Genomic DNA, 17447 nt, shown 5'->3' with positions numbered 1-17447 from the left:
GAAGTGGATGAACTTGACAATCGCCATTCTGGATTTTGGCATTCGCTTGTACGGTGGCTCTGAACTGTCAAAACACCTCTCAAAATGCTTGCTACGGATGCAGAAAACGGAAAAAATCGAACCAGATCCGAATTTTTTTATGACGGACGAATATTTCGGAGGCAGTGTGTAAACGTGATTGACATAACGTGAGGTCGTATTTATTTTTTAACGTGCGAAAATTTCAGACTACATTTTCGGACTCAGTGTGCAATGACCTTAACTCTGAAATTCTGTCTTGTAAATATTGATTAGCATTTTGCGTGCCGGAATGTGGCTGAATTTTAAGCCGTCTAGAAAAACACCCGCATGCAGCTTTAAACCAAATCCGAAAGGGTGTGCGAGGAATGTTCCCAAATAAGACTGAGACATTTCTTGCTTTGTGAGACACTTAAAGAAGAAATAAAACAGACAGAAATTTTTATGCATCCTTCATTCTATGCCACAAAACTGTAAAACACACCACCAACAATAGACTGAAATAAAAGGCTTTTTAAAGAAATATGGGTTAAAGCGGCATGCTGTTTCCCCCCTCAAAGCTGTGACACATGCCATGGCGTTGATGAAAACAAAGCTGCCTTTCATTGCTTCCTGTATACAGCCAGGAAATGATGCAAACTCCCCAAAACCACTACACTTAAAACGGCTTGAACAGAAGACTTGACCTGCATTAGTCACAGTAAATGCATCTGCTGCCATGATCCATCTTCAGATCTTCCCCCCCTAATTACTTCAGACAACATTTACAATGAAGAATCATTTTATTCATCACATTCAAATGACTGAGTTATGACTTTGACAAATCAACAGGCACTATTTTGGCAGCAGCTCTCTCTACAGCAGCGTGCCCGGTGAGGACAGGAAGTGATTCAGGCACCCTTCATTCGGTTACACTACACTGACTAATGGCAGACCTGTCTTGCCTCCGCCCCGCTCTGGCAAAATGCTTAATGGCTCGCTCCATCAGCTCATTACCCCGTCGGATAAAAGGCTTTATTTGCGGAGCGGGGCGAATGGACTGCGCAAATAATGAGACAGGAAGTGATCCCAGTCGCCTGTAAAGCAAGGGAGGCAGGATCCCTCCTCGCTAAAACACCTGAGGGGAGCGACAACCACACACTTCATGGGTTTGGCCCACAGGTTTCACACATATGCGGTAGTCTGTGCCAACCGCTTCTCCCTTCCAGGCCCTCTGAATGGAGCCACATAAAAGGTGCAACCCGAGAGAGTGCTGTGAAAGATCCCTCAAGACTCGAGAGACACCACAACTGAAAGGAAACACAATCAGCATGTGTGAAGGAAGTCAGTTACCTGATGCCTTTGATCTGTGCAATGCTGTTGTGGGAGATTCTGGACAGCGCAGAGATCACCTGTGAGAACAAGAGAAGGTTTGTGTTAGCCAAAGAAATGTCGCTTAAAGCAAATTACAGAAAAATCTACTAGATTTTAACATTTCAAGATCAACATAAATCAAGATCAACTAGATTTTAACATTTTCTGAAAGGCGCAAAATATGGCACCACAATCTTAAGATTTTTTGTAGCTGCCAGGTTTTTAAAAATAGTTATCCTTTAACTAGAACGATCTGGGTAGCTAAGTTTTAAAAAAGTCCAGCTCCATGTCATTTATTTTTTTTTCTTTTTAATTATTATTTATTTTATCAGAAACAGCATAATCAAATAACCTGCTTATAACAAACAGATTTTTCGCCATAGCTCCTCCATATTAAAAAAAAAAAAAAAAAATGAAAATTTTACAAAACAAACAAAAATATATATATCATTAAATGATTATATATCATTTTCAATTTTCAATATCATTTTTATTTAGAACTTTTGGTTCTGGTGGAAGAACAATAACAAAAACTAAAGAAAAACTGGGGGGGGGGAATACTGTTTGCATTAACAGCAATTCAATTAATTTTTCAATATTGAATTGAATTGCAAGACATATTAAAGAATGAAACTTCATGTGTCCAAAAAAATCAGTACAAGGTATTTTTTTGTCTATAGCATAAATTATGAGACAACTTCACATAAATATAATACTTAAGAATTCAAAAAAAAATAAAATAAAAATAAATTATGCCACTAATAAACTTTTGCAACAATACAGAGTGTCTTGTGTTTTTTTTGCCATGTTTTATGATGGGCTTTGGTGACGCAACATGTGTGCACACACGGATCATGCTACGCCACTAATGACAACATTAACGGACATGTGGCATGAAATGCCCCAATGAAATCACAGACGTGAAGCGCTTTTCACAGATCTGTGAAGAACCCTCCTCTCCCCAGCTGGATTAGGGCCGGGTAACAGGGTTAAACGTGTGCGGTATTTACACTGATTTAATGGCAGTCGTGAGTCGCATGTGAGTAGGCTTATTGGTCGCCCTTCTAGAGGCTTCCAGATGGTGTGCTAGAGGGTCTCAAATGTACAATGCAGAAGCCACACACACACACACACACACACACACACACACACTGGAAAGCACATGTGCTTATGCAAAAGTGAAGATGGTGCCGTGTCACCTCATTACATGCTCATGGCTGTGTTTTCCGCTTGCCTTGACTGCTGCCATGGTGACACTAGTTGTTCCACAGTCAGAGCAAAACACTGAGTGCAGATGTGTGTGGAGCTTCAAGGTTCTTATTATAGGTAATGGGTGATAATTGAGAAAATATAGCATGAAAAATACCAATAAATCAGTAACAGGTTTGAACGATTAATTAAAATCACAACATTTTATACTCCTGCAGCTATAAATTACAATGAGCTTTAGTAAAGGATGTACAAGCTCTCTATGAACAAACAGCCAGTCTGGAGAAGCACTTTTGTCACATAATGCCAAAATGTACACAGTAAACTTCCTTAATATGTATTAAATGTACACGCACAGAATCTGTGGCTACAAAACTCCACAAACAACTCAGCACGTTTCTGAAGATTTGAAATGCCTGTCATTGACAAAATAATACATTTGCCCAGCCCAGTGTTTGTTTATGAAAAATCATGGCTAATTTGATCATGTTTTCAGCTACTAACAAAATTTGTAGTACTTGCATCTTATTCTCAAATCCAATTCACAGAATTTCTCCCCTAAATGAGAGCAGGAATTGCATGTGGGCCTGTGTATATCTGCTCAAATATGTAAACAAGGGATGTCTCTTAATGCTGACACTCAGGACTGGATTAATGACATAATGACAAACCATAATGCATTGCATCCGATATTCTACCACCTTTTTTTCTGGCTTGCATCAAGCAGAATCATTCCAGGCAGGAGAACAGATGATTGAGTGATCAATACAGCTAAATTAGTCTATGTGTTAGCCTGTTAGGCGAATTGCTCTTGTGTTCATCTGCTAATGTGTCTAAATATTCATGGAGCTTCAACACAACATCACCTGCAGGGACGATATGTGACTCATCCATCATCAAAGCTGTGACTTTTTCTTCTCTGGATTGTGTTTCTACTGCGGCGCTTCGTTCTTGTACTCAGTCACTTTCATCGCTTTGTCTCTCATTCCTCATCTCTCCCTCAGGTCAGGTCAACAGCTCTAGCTCTGTTGTCTCATAATATTGATTTTTCCCTCATCTCAGTGCTTCAGCGCGTATGAGGAGCGTCAGATCAGAGCCAGGACGCAACATGCATCACCTCCCGAAACCAGCACAATACTGTCCATCACTCACAATAGCTGCGACAGAGAAAGAGAATCGTAGATTTTTCACTAATGTTATACATTCGCTTATCTGAGTTGAAGATACACCAGCATTGTGTCTACATCAGCTGTAATGTGTGCAGGGTTTACAAACACATGGCAAATCCACCTGTCCAACAGAACAACATATGTGGCCACAGACGCAGCATGACTTGTGAGAGAAGAGGAAAAGAAAAGAAAACATGAAAAAAGAAAGGCGAGATAAGGAGAGACAAAAATACTTGAAGAGATGAAGTAGGAGACAAGAGAATAGACAAGACCAGGCGAGATGGGCCAAGACAAGATGAGATGAGACAAGATGGAAAGTAGTAGGTGGAAAAATTGAGGATAGAAGTAGTGCGAGACAAGAAGAAAAGAGACAGAAGGGAAGAAAAGATAAGACACAAGAGGAGAGGACAGAAGAGAAGACGAGAGATGAGAATGTAGAATGTAGATGATACAAGAAACTAGACACAGGAAAATTGAAGATACAAGTAGTAAAAGACGAAAAGAAGTAGAGAAACTAGGAAAAAAATAGGAAGACAACACAAGTAGTAGATGAAATGATAAATAGAAGACACAAGTGTAGTGAAAAACAATGTGAGAATAGTAGAAGATGCGAGAAGTAGTTAAAGATACAAAAAGTAGTAGAAGACAGAAAGAGGAGAGGAAAGGAGAGGAGATGAAGATCCAACCACCATGGCTGCAAAGCAAACATCAAAACAGATGATTACAGTGACATAAAGAAAAGTGTCAGTGCTTTATATCATGCTGCTCTGAATCAACCTTATGCATAAGTGATTCCAAATAAACCTGATGAGGGAAAACAGCCATATAAACAAATGTTTAAATGTGATATTCTACACTAATGTACTCTAAATGAGAGTTTGAGCAAGTCTCTGAGTTTCAGCGGGGAACTGAGAATGGTAGGAGATGTGTGAACAGATGGCAGTGAGTAAGACTGAGTCCTGGCACTCATCTATAACGGACCCAGCAGCACAGGACGCCAACCAGCACAAACTCACACAACTCAAAATAAACTTGGCCACACATACAAACACCAGATCCACCACCAAAAGACCCACGGTTCTCTCTGTTAAGCTAGGCGAACACCAATCTCACAATATGATACACACCGAGATGTCACAATTCAATATGTGTGAGCAAATGTGTGAGCAGTATGAATGAATGAATGAATGATTTAAAAAAATACTGATTGTAAAGTATTGATGCAACCATGTATTAAAAACCACAATAAACACAAGTTAAAAGGTTGGAAACACTTTAAATTATGATCTAAATGAATCAACATTAGGCTTAAATGCTTGAAATTAGTTTTATAGGCAAATAAAAATAATTACCAATATTTTAAATAGAATATTTATTTACATTTTTAAATAGAATATTTCATATTTGATCACTACATTGTCAATAATATAATATAATATAATATAATAATCAGATATTATGAATTTTAATTGATTTCTAAATGTCTTTAGATTTTACCTTTGTTTGGTGGTGTTTCTTTGTTGCTTTGATTTGGGCATGATTTGTTTGTAAGTCTAGTTTGCTAAGAAGTCAGAAACAGACTTGTACAACATAACAAAGGAGAAACAAACACAGTCTTCTGTTTCACATCAGCCAAGGAGTGATGTCATCACTCCATGTGCATGTGCCGCAGTATGGGGTATCAGCTGACGTGGTGACATGACGAACATGCTGGCAATAGAGTTTGAGCCAGAGCCGAATCCTCTCAGAGGACTCCAGCTGCTGCGTGTTTAGCAGGGATTTTCCAGTCAACCCTACTGCACTAAGGAGGGGGACTCGGGCTGTGACCCAAATGTCTATGGCGCTGCCCCAAAGACCCAGCCCAGCTCCTGAGCATTAAAAGGATGACATATGCTTCAGTCTGAACACAAAGGAGAATGTGAAAGACTTGTGCGTGCATTCAAGAAAAATGGATATCAGTGGACAGTGGTCATTTTCACACAAAACATGACTACAGTACCTTCTGTGCCAACAAACAGACTGCGTTTCTCAAAAGCATCGTGAGCTAAGTTGATCGTAGAGACCACTGGTGGCAATGGTTCTACGATCTAATTAGGCTTATGATTAGGGGTGTGCTATATATCGTCTATGATAATATCGTAATTGTTGTTTAAACGATATGCGATTTGACATTATCGAGTATATCGCAAAAACCAAACAAAAGCACACCAGAGAGTGCATGCATACACTATGAGATGTAGGTTAGACTACTGCGCATGCGCAATTAGAGTCCACACTTTCACAGCGCGATTTAGTCTATTAAAATACATTTAGAATTCCCCCCAAAATTCAAGATAAGGGGGCAAATATGCCCCTGTATGACTTTTATATGTCTTTTATATTTATATCTAATATAGTTAATATCACACGAAGAGTACAGTTTTTCTCCAAATATCAGTACGATTGCAAATGTGATTTTGATTTTACAAAACAGTCCAATAAACAAGTTAATATTAATTGACTTACATTTTACACACAAGTTCCTGTTTTTTTCTCTATTTCATCAACTAAAATAGTTTCAAACAAAGCCACAGCAGAACTGTTTTGCGTCACTGATCAACACACAACAGTGTTTCATTACTGAGACAATAAGCCATTTGAACAAATCAGTTGAATGAATGAGTCAATGACTTACTCATGCAGTGATTTGCAGCCACCTACTGGTGATTTTACGTTTATATTTAAAGTATATTTTCCCCCATTCCCCCCAAATCGTTTCAAATATCAGTATTGAACGTAGGGCTGGGCGATATAGCAAAAAAATTTATCAATGATATAATGTTTCATATCGTTCGGTATCGATAATTATTGACATTTTTTATAACCTTTTTTAAAACAAAGAGCAATATACTATATTTCTCTAATATTTTGAATGAATAACGCAGCAGCGGCGCATCTCGTGGGCTAGATTAACAAAAAATTTAAATGCAACAACGTCACTTACATCATCATCACCGCATCTCGTGCTCCACTGATGACGCTCCCTGACTCACTCCTAACATTTGATTGTACTATTTTTGCATTCAAATGCAAATGTTTATTTTAAATTTGACTAAAATTATTTTTTTTATTCACAATCTCCTCATCACAGGCAGGCACAGCACTCAATTCAGCATGTGTTCATGTTTGTGTGTGCGGTCTGCGTCACTCAGAGCAGGTGCCTATATCGTGCACTATATCGAACATTTTTTTGTATCGTTATCGAAGAAGGTGTACAGTCGATAAATATTGATACCGTTTTATCGCCCAGGCCTAATTGAACATTTTGTTTTTAAAACAACAAACATTATTTAAGCATTTGTAACTGCAGGTTAAACCTGCATTAAACAGTCTGCAGTAAATGCATCTAAATGCCACTTCAGATGCAGATTCTGTGCCACCTCTGCATTGCAAATTTTGTTGATACTGATTTCATTTGATTGGTAACAGCACCATAGTGTCTTACTATTTGGATTTATTGATTAAATTTAAGAATTTGACACAAAAGATGATGCATACATTTAATTAGGTTAGATTGGCTTTATAAAAGGTAAAAATGCCCATAAAAGGTAAAAATATGTTACTTCTGCAAACTAACCACCTCACAGAATATGAAGAATATCAAAAGATTTGGGAGTCAGCTGTCCACGGCAGTCCTAAACCTGTCAAAGTACCAGCACAATAACATGCTCAGCAAAATATTGTCTAATTACGGCTATCAATTCCAGAAAATATCGAGATATCATTTTTTGTCATCATCGCACACCCCCACTTATGATGCTTTTGGGAAATGCAGCAGTACAGTACCTAATAATATCACAAACTAACCACACTGCCACATCAGTGGGTGGAGTATTTCTTTTCATGCCGTGACAACCACGTCTGCCAGAAATGACATCTGGCTCTGAGAAATTCTAGTATCAGAGTTTGTGCTTATTTAGAAAACCTGCTTCTTCTTTAGCTGCAAGAAAATAATATAAATTAATACATACATGAACATCTAATATGTAAGCTAAATAAATAAAAATAAATACATGAATATCAATTCAAGAAATCTATATTCATTTATTTACAACATCTACAGTATGTGTGCATTTATTTTATTAATATGACTATGCACATATAAATAAACAAAATTTAGATTCCTTTATTGATAGTTATTTATTAATTTCAGTAATTCAGTAAATAAATGTAATAAAGTCATATAATCAGATCATCTTTTTCACACATTGTGTGCATGTGGCATATGATGGGTGCATAACCAGACAACAGTGGCCCCTCAAATAATGTGGAGGGTAAATTCCCATTTGAAAATCATTACACGGCTCTTATCAGATGGAGGGCCCTGTGCTTACAAATCTAGCCAAGCAAACGGTTATTTACTTAGACCGCAGACACTTGTGAATGCCCGCCTGTCTCGTGCCTGCCTTTCCACTGGGAAAACACTGCCAAATTACCACAAAGTGAACAGTGATGTTTCTGCGTAGGCTTTGCTCTCTGAAAAGGTTTAACAGAGCCATAATATCTGTGATTACAGACGGAACATGCTGTAATGCATTCTGCTTAAAGGGAATGGAAAACACAGAAAGCAAAGCACAATATATAAAACACAATGAAATGTTTATGCAAGCTGAGCGTGTTGCTGCCTCACACAGCTTTAATAACAGTTTCGTAAGATATTAATGAGAAGACTGAGACTTTTTCTGCTCTTTGACTCATATCGAATAAGTCCAGAAACACAGACAAAAGGTCTACGGTTTGTTTCGTAAGTTAACACAGGAAATGAGAGGTACTCTGCCAAGCATATCCAACCATCTCTCGCTCTCGCTCTCAGCGCCAGACGCCACAGTCAAAACCACATGTGATGCTTGTTTATAAAGCGGGTAAATTGTTGGAGCTGTTTAAGCTGATTGGTCCAATGTGAAATGTGACTGACTTAAAACCCACTGAGTTTAATGCTCCAGACAGCTCGTCCTGTTCTGAAAATACAGCATAAGGTAGTACTTCAAACTACATTTGCATTTACAGAACAAGTACAATGCTGGTAAATTAAATTTGTAGCTAGCGCTGCCGTTGTCATGACACTCAGTAAGCATTTTCTGTCAACATAAATAAGGTGACACCAGCTTTGTGTAAAGGTGGTTATACAATAGGTTTTAAATGATGAGAATCCAAAATAAAGTAATACATTTTAAAAACTGTGATAATCTAAATAAAAACAAACAATTGCAATATTTATTTTGTGAAAATTATTCATCAATTTCACTGAAGTTCTGTCTGTCCTATATACATACTTAGAAGTGTCTCTGCATATTAAAGGGTTAGTTCACCGAAAAATGAAAATTCTGTCATCATTAACTCACCCATTTTGGGATATGGTATAAACTAGAATAAGTATTTTAACATTGAAGAATTCACACTACAGTATTCAGTAATGCACAGTGCTAGCAACGCCAAGATCATGGGTTTGACCTTGAATGCAATGTGGATAAAAGCATCTGCCAAATGCTTAAATGTAAATGTTAATTGTTTAAATATATATATATATATATATATATATATAATATCCCTAACCCTTGGCACAAGCAATATCAGTAGTAATAGGTGTCAACACAATATTGCCTTGCAATAATTTCCCACTGATGCCAAATATAGGTTAAAGTCATTGTGAGGGACTGAGGGGTCAGGAGGAAGGAACACCAACTCTTACAAAAAAACAAAAACATGGGTCTTTATTTAAACACAAGTCAAGAAAGCAACTTACAACCTCAAACTTGTTGCAACAAAATGAGATAAACAAATTTAAAAAAAAACTAATAAGGTCAAACAAAAACAAGCTAACGGACTAAAACCGACCACCCAAATGAACAAAGCAAACCGTTTACAAAGGAAAAGATGGGCCCATAACACAAGAGGGAAAAACAATATACATTACATTTAACACATAACACTAAACAAATCAAAATGGAATCAAGTAAATGAATTTTAAATCAAAATTAAAGAAAAGCAAATTTAGCCAAGTACCATAAACATACAACTAAAGAAATAAAATTAATAAAGATTTCCAGTTTTCCTGCTCCCCTGTGCCATCTCTGCAAATGGTATGTCCAAGCGGAACCAATAACGCTTACATTTTTTGTTCCTGCCCGGACTCCGATTTTTGTCACCCGGGACGCTACTTCTGACTCTCTCGTCTGCAGACAAACGCCACTCATCACCGGTAAACATAAACTTAAACAGGAACAAGTATAAAATATAGCTGCAAGCAGCAATGACCGGGGTTCAAGCACATGAAGGCATTTAAGGTGGTATATTTTAGGGTCTAGGCCAAACTGGATGTATGGTTGATGGTAAAACACCCCAAGGATTCCAAAAATGTAAAATTTTGGAGTCTACGGCAAGCGGTTTAGGAGTTATTAGCACTTACGCGTTTTTGATCGCTGTAGCGCCCCCTATTGGCCGATTGGGCCGGCTCTTTGCGCCTGAGTAGCGAGCATGACTTGACCAAGTTGACCAAGTTTCAGCTCTCTAGGCCTTACGGTTTGTTCTGCCCGTTCAGTTTTAGGGAAGAATAATAATAATAATAATAATAATAAAAATCCTTACAATTACAATAGGGTTTCAGCACTGCGTGCTTGAACCCCTAATAACAGATACAACGCAACTCATTTGTGTGCACTCCAAATGAATAACAATGCAAATAAAGATGATATAAAGATATGCAAACCTAAAGAAAAAAATAAAATAAATAACTATTGGTTGTTTTGTGTGGTTATTATAAACTAGCATTACTCTAGAAAATATAAACAAAAAGACAGAGAAATTATTAAATTTAAGATTAACTGTAAACACATGTCCTTCATGTAAATTTGAATGCATGTGTATGTATGTTTGTGTGTGTGTGTGTGTGTGTGTGTTTGTGTATATGAGCGAGAGATAGAGTGTGTTACATCTACATTACCACTTCTGTGCGGCCACCTCTCGGGCCGTCACAGTCATGATGGGTTTAGTGAAAAGCACAAGGTCACAACAATGGATTGTGTAAGACAGAGCGAAGGAGGGATTTCACTCTTGGAATCCAAGGAATCTGAGAACACAAAGGGATTATGGGACAATGATATGAGCTTAGTGTCCTTTCACTCCCTAGAAACTGTATCCATGCCTCCTCTCTCTACCTCCTCTGCAGGTTTAGTTTGTAGGATGAAGGACGTGTTTTCGGAGAGCACTGTGTTTTTGAAGTTAAAACTAATTCCTCCATATACGGTTTTATCAGTGATGACACCTGCAGGGACACACGTCAGGGGATGCTGGGCAGATTTAGGTAGCCGTTGGGCAGGCTCTAATAGCTCTGATCGTGCGTGAGTGGATGGGATTAGTTTGGATTTAATCTGAGTGTCCAAGGTTGGGTGAACAGGGCCAGGGCTGGAGCTCTGCGCTGGAGGAGATAAAGGCGAGCTGGGGAAGAATAAACGGCCGGATGTTCCCTCTGACTCTGTCCTCCAGACCGTCCCAGGACATTGACTGTTGTGTCTGGCGAGGATGTGCGGATCCTCTTCCCTGAATCTAACCCAGGCCTCTCTTTATAGCATGCCAAAGCAAACGCAGAGCATCAGAGAAGCAGCATTGCTTCATCCATCTCAGTCAGATGGAGAGTACTGATACTCTCTCTCTGTTAAGTAGATGGATTATTCCATATCCAATCTCACTGTTGCGGGGTCAGAGCGCTCTAATGTGGCAAGTCAGCCATGCAGAGCTTCTCTATCACGTTCAAACAAGGCCCACAGCGGTCAGGTACAGAGTGGCTACTTAAACTAAGCACCCACGGGTCGAGGCACTGAAAATCCATTAAATTAAACCACAGCTCTATGTATTTATCTTGTATTCATCAACCATTATTCCACAAGAGATCATCACGTCTGTTAGTAAGATGAGTGTGCTTGTGAATACTAATAAATGGGATAATTTTTTAATATATAGATATTCATACTTTTAGTCATCAATTCTGATTTAAATTTAAACAAAAGTGACAGTACAGACATTTATTATAAGGTTAACAAAAAATATATTTTTTAAAAGTTCTTTTGAACTTTCTATTCAGAAAATCCTAAAAAATGTATAAGAATAAGAAATGTTTCTTGAGCACCAAAGCAACGTATTAGAATTACTTCTGAAGGATCATGTGACTTAAGTAATTTCGGCTGCAAATTCAGTTTTGCCATCACAGGAATAAATTCCATTTTAAAACTTATTAAAATAACAGCTATTTATTATTTCACAATATTATTGTTTTTACTGTATTTTGACCAAATAAATGCAGCCTTGATGAGCAGAACTGAACAACTCCTGACTTGCAGAAAATTCAGACATTCGTGCTGACCTGCTCTTGCTGTGAGAAGTGACCCTTCTCTGTTGGCTAAAGGGAAGTACAGTGAGAGGACAGAGGACAAACATAATGAATGATCTTATTCTGATCTTGCTGCTCTCTCTGTTACAGTACAGGGAGTGTCCGTGTGAGTTAAATGAAGACCCGCAGGAGGTCTCTCCATTGGCAGTTGACGTGACAGCAGGACAAAGGCCTTCAATTTGGAGCACTGGCCTAATTGGCAACACTGCTCTGTGTCGCCGCAACAACTATGATGGACACCTGAGGGCAGAGTCAGATGACGCTGCTGCAGATTTTGCCAATAAGGTCATGGGGATGCAGAGGCCACAATGGAAGATTATCACTCACTGAGATTAAATATCTTTTTCAAGCCTCTGGAATCCAAAATTTGTTTATATTCAAGGATGCACAATACTGCACAATAAAATATTGGTGATAATAGTATTGTTAGTTACTGTATCAGCAAATAGAAGCAGATTTTTTTTAACCTAATTTAGACTGTATAGTTCTTTGGTATTATTGCCCATCACATGTGGGATATCAAAATATAATCTGAAAAATAATTATCATATATCTAAAGTGGTGCATCTATGGAAACCACCTCAAAGTAAAAAAAAAAAAAAAAAAAAAAAAAAGGTAAATGTGACTTTGTTTCTTGTATGACTTCATATCTAACAATTGCGCCTTTATACACTCATAATGCAACAGTGTTAGTATGCATCATACTGCATAATATCCATTTCACACAACATGATTCAATAAAAATAGCATTAGAGTCTAAAAAACAATACTTCAATATAACAGTCTAAAATAAAGTTAATTCTCTTAGGGATGAAATTAACTTTTTGCCTTACAGGATTCAAGACAGAACTGTATTATGATAACTTCTAAGCATGCACTTTTACAAAAGCGAAGAAATGTCCCTGGTGGACAAGAATAAAGAGGTTTCTTTGATAGAAAACCACAAAGGAGGAGGATAAAACTGTGGGACTGAAAAACGAGTTTGAGAGTGTGGTGTAATAGAGCCAGTTTCAGCTGCCAAACCAGAATATTTTTACCACTGGGTGCTGAATTTGGTTCCTTATGGGCTAATAAAAGAAATGCAAGTGATATTTCTACCCAATTGACAGATTTGAAAATTCTCACACACATACACACTGTACCAATCCAATTTAGGGTAGCTTATTAGAGAATGCCTGTACAGCTCTCTGTCGTTTAAACTACTAATTTAGAAATTTGCCATGAGCGTTGTAAAGATGTTCAAAACATAATGCCACTGAGAACTCTAATGATGATAGTGATTAAACAAAGAATCGACAATAATATTTTCCCATCAAAGCTGACACTGAATCCTGACAGAGAGATAGTCGTGTTACTCACTGACTGATGTATCCACTCTCCTCTCTGATCTTCAGTACGCAGGGAAGGGTGTGCTGAAAAATGTGTGTGTGTGACGGAGGTGGTGGAAGGGATTGTGACAAGATTGTCAGAATGCATTATTGTCTACCAGCTGGGGGGACTCAAAATAACAAGGTGGGTTTGGGGCCCGGGGCACAAAAAAAATCTATGAAAAGATTTGGAATCACCCCAATGAGACATCATCCCATAACTCGACCAGATGTGACTGAAGAAAGGGGTGCTGACAACCTCTCCAGGAATGAGATCAAAAGCACAGACTTACGTCTTCATTAAAAAGAGCCTGACTTCACAGGGATGTTTCGCTGTGACAGTTTTCAACAGGTCATGACCTCTTCTGCAGAGTTCACCAAATACATACGCTGGTTTCTGTCTGTGGCATCAGCGAACATGTCATACCACTCATTAATGGAAGCAAACACTAGACTAAAATGCTGAATTTGAATATAAAAAAATAAAAATAAATAAACATTAACAACAAAAATAATTTTAAGGGCTACAACTAAATGTAGGCATTACAACATTACAATACTGTTTGAGGAAATCTGAGGGTGCTATATTACCTGACACCCTTCAAAAACTCTTGGGGGTGGGGGGAGATGTCATGTCAAATTGGGCTGGTGACTTCTTCAGCGGTTAACCTTTGGAGATAGCCAGACACATCACAGGGTGTTAGCATACATCCCAGGCAATAGACACACCCTGATATGGGGCGAGATGGCATTTCCCCGCTTTTTTTGTTTGTTTGAAAGTACAAATTCAGGTTTGCATGCCATGATGGTTTCTCCCGCAGGCAGGATTACCACCTCAAACCCACAGACCAACTGCTGAATAATGCTAATGAGAGTGAGAATCAAAGTTTGGTGGCCGAGGTGTAGATGGTTAATAATTCTCTCTTATGACAAGTGCAAATAGGCTTCTCATTGCTCAGATGTGTCAATCAACCATTCCATACAAATAACATTCTCTGTCACGATCATTGCTGTGTTGAAGTTACAAACGATCTTTGTCTGCACATTTGTTTCTGGGTGGTGAAATGTGAAATTTGTACAATGAATTTCGGTGGTTTAGAACAGTCACAAAGCATGTGAATAATGTGTGGCTATTCTGTATTGTACCCTTTTTCTTAGGCTAAAATATGACACACACACACACACACACACACAAAACTGTTGGTTATGAAAGCATGTTCCACATCAGAATAAAAAAAAAAATTTACATTCATATTTTGAGTCAGTAAGATTTAAAAATAAATAAATAAATAAAAATAGTACTTTTATTTAGCAAGGAATCATTAAATTAATCTAACATTACTATAAAGACAAGTATAATGTTAAAATACTTCTATTTCAAATAAATGCTGTTCTTTTGAACTTTCCAGTTGTGAAAAAACACAGTTTCCTCAAAAACATTAGGAAAAATCAGCATATTAGAATGATTTCTGAAGGATCATGTAGCACTTAAGACTGGAGTAATGGCTGCTGAAAATTCAGCTTTGCCGTCACAGAAATAAATCACATTTTAAAATATATTTCAAATAGTTATTTTAAATAATGTAATAGTATTTCACAATATGGTTGTTTTTACTGTATTTTTGATCAAATAAATGCAGCTTTGGTTGAGCATGAAAGACTTCTTTTAAAGGCATTATGGTGATATATAAAGTTGCAGTAACAAGGAACAAAATCACATTTGCAAGATAAAAGGATAAAAAGAGACCTTTAACAAAAAAACAAAACAAAACAAAAAAACTTTGTGGTGGAAATGGGCTAACATGGTTCATAGTCCAGAGAAAAGACAAAAATGTTGCATGTCCGTAAATCAATCTTAGCTTCCTTGAAGTCAAACACTGAATGAGGAAGTGGTGAAGAAAGAGAGTTTATCAAAAGGGTTTGAGTTCCACATTGAGTCCATCATGGATCTCAGATCAGGGTCATAAATCTCCTGTACTCATCTCTTCAGCCTGTCACCAGAGTCTTTTAGAGCCTCACACACACAGTCGCTTATTCACATCGGAGTCTCTGATGAATGAGCCCCTGGCTAGGAACATGTCCAGGCGGACCCATCCAAGAAAGCATCCAGTGCATATGGAGTCTATTCTGTCTGTGGATACAGTAGTGTATCCATCCGGCTCATTTGTAATGGAGATCATACAACACAGAGGGCAATTCATTCTCATTTCTCGTTGGTGATTCAGGGCTCTACTCTGCGCACAATCTCTATTGTTGGGCTATCACGATTCACCTATCCCAGCTCAAATGCCCTGTGAGAGGCTTGCACATTCTTCAGCAAGGCAATAACTATCCGAGACATCCACAGTTCTGGCCATCAACATGCATTACTTTCAGTTTCAGCATTTCTGTCACACATTACAAAAATCAGACCACATAATGTAAAACTAATATAAAAAATAAGATTAAAATGTATTTAAAAAATATCTATCCATCTATCTACCTACCTACCTACCTACCTACCTACCTACCTATCTAAAGGAGCTTTGGAGCTGAAGTGTGGTGTTTTTGGTTTGCTCCATTTACACAGTTCTGTGGGTGAATCACCAGGAAGAGGGAAAGATTGAGACACAGGAAGCAGATCCTGTCATATTAATCACATAATATATCCCCTGTAATCTCAGCACACTGACACTCCTGCTCTATATCAACAAAAACACGTAAATTAGTTTAACAGGCTTATGTCTACATATCCGAATCCTTTAGGGATGCACAAAAATAAAAAATCCTTCTCACAATAAGCTGATGATTATTTTCATGTTATGACCAATAGCTGATAAATGGCCAATATTAGAAAGAAAGAAAGAAGATAGATTTCTAGAATTTATCTCCACAATTACAAATAGTCTGGTGGTACCGAACAGCAACTGAATACATTACACACAAACAGTGACTTGATCTCATACAGGAAGATTTTGGAACTAGTTCTTTGTCCCAGTCATTCTTGTATGTCCCCTCTCTGGATAAGGACTAGATTCTGTTTACACTGATGGAAGCCTTTGTGAGTACTGCCGCGCTGTTAGAGGGACTCAGAAATCCAGCTTGATCGAGCTTGATTATTCAATTCCTCTGCACAGCGAGGGGGTGGGATTGAACGTTATGACCCCCCTCTGTGTAGATCTCCATCCTTCCTTCTCTGTATCTTGTTATTTTTCCCTTTCCCTTCCCTTTCTCTTTCCCCCGTCTTTCCTTCTGGGGTAGTTTGATTGGCCTTGAACGTGTGGGCTGAGTGCCAGTTTGACGCGCACACCCAGCAGGGCCACTAGACTGCTCTGGGGCCTAATGAGCTGGCTGGAATGATTATGGAGTCTTTAGGGAAACCTCTCAATCCCTGCTCATGAAAGTGTGCTGCACTGCATACAGCCAGAGCAATGGACATGTTTGAGCCTGTCAGACACCAGAACTTCAATACTGCTTCTGTCTGAACTGTGATCATCAGTTAACACTGACATGAAAACATATTCCTTTAAAAGTCAGTGGCAACATACAACAGAAGCCACAGTAATACTATTATTACTACTAATGTTATTATAATATTACTGCTTTAATATAACATAAAAAATAATATAATAATAGAAAAATACACATTACAAAAATAAAATAAAATTTTAAGTATTACCACTAATAAAAATACTGTAATATTATAATTATATCCTAAACTAATGCAAGCACTTTTGGCTATAAATGTATAAATCTTATGCTCTGTACATTCCAGCCAACCAGATTTATGGTCAGAGCAGCTATCAAACTATTCATGAGGATTCACTGTCGCAGTGTTTAATGGGAAACTGGTGGTTTTAAGGATATTGCTTTGCGGCTGAATTGACCTGATGTGGCAGTGTTGCAGCACTCCGCCGATGGAACCGTCGT

The 17447-nt window shown here is 38.0% G+C and overlaps 1 protein-coding gene across 1 annotated transcript in view; it reads right to left on the bottom strand.

Annotated features, from left to right (window-relative positions):
• Positions 1 to 10014, bottom strand: part of LOC107722824 (guanine nucleotide exchange factor VAV2-like) — an 82695-nt gene extending 72681 nt beyond the window's left edge. Inside the window, exons 1-2 of the mRNA XM_016531310.1 lie at positions 9899 to 10014; positions 1351 to 1409 (exon numbers count right to left, since the gene is read on the bottom strand). Coding sequence (XP_016386796.1) covers positions 1351 to 1409; positions 9899 to 9982 — 143 coding nt within the window. The 5' untranslated portion in view covers positions 9983 to 10014. The remainder of the gene's footprint in view (positions 1 to 1350; positions 1410 to 9898) is intronic.
• Between the last annotated feature and the right edge of the window lie 7433 nt (positions 10015 to 17447).

This window comes from Sinocyclocheilus rhinocerous, unplaced genomic scaffold (assembly GCF_001515625.1).
Source record: "Sinocyclocheilus rhinocerous isolate Xijiao unplaced genomic scaffold, SAMN03320098_v1.1 scaffold1055, whole genome shotgun sequence".
Classification (NCBI taxonomy): domain Eukaryota; kingdom Metazoa; phylum Chordata; class Actinopteri; order Cypriniformes; family Cyprinidae; genus Sinocyclocheilus; species Sinocyclocheilus rhinocerous.
Note: the sequence above shows the minus strand (reverse complement) of the source record. Positions and strands in the feature narration are given on the sequence as shown.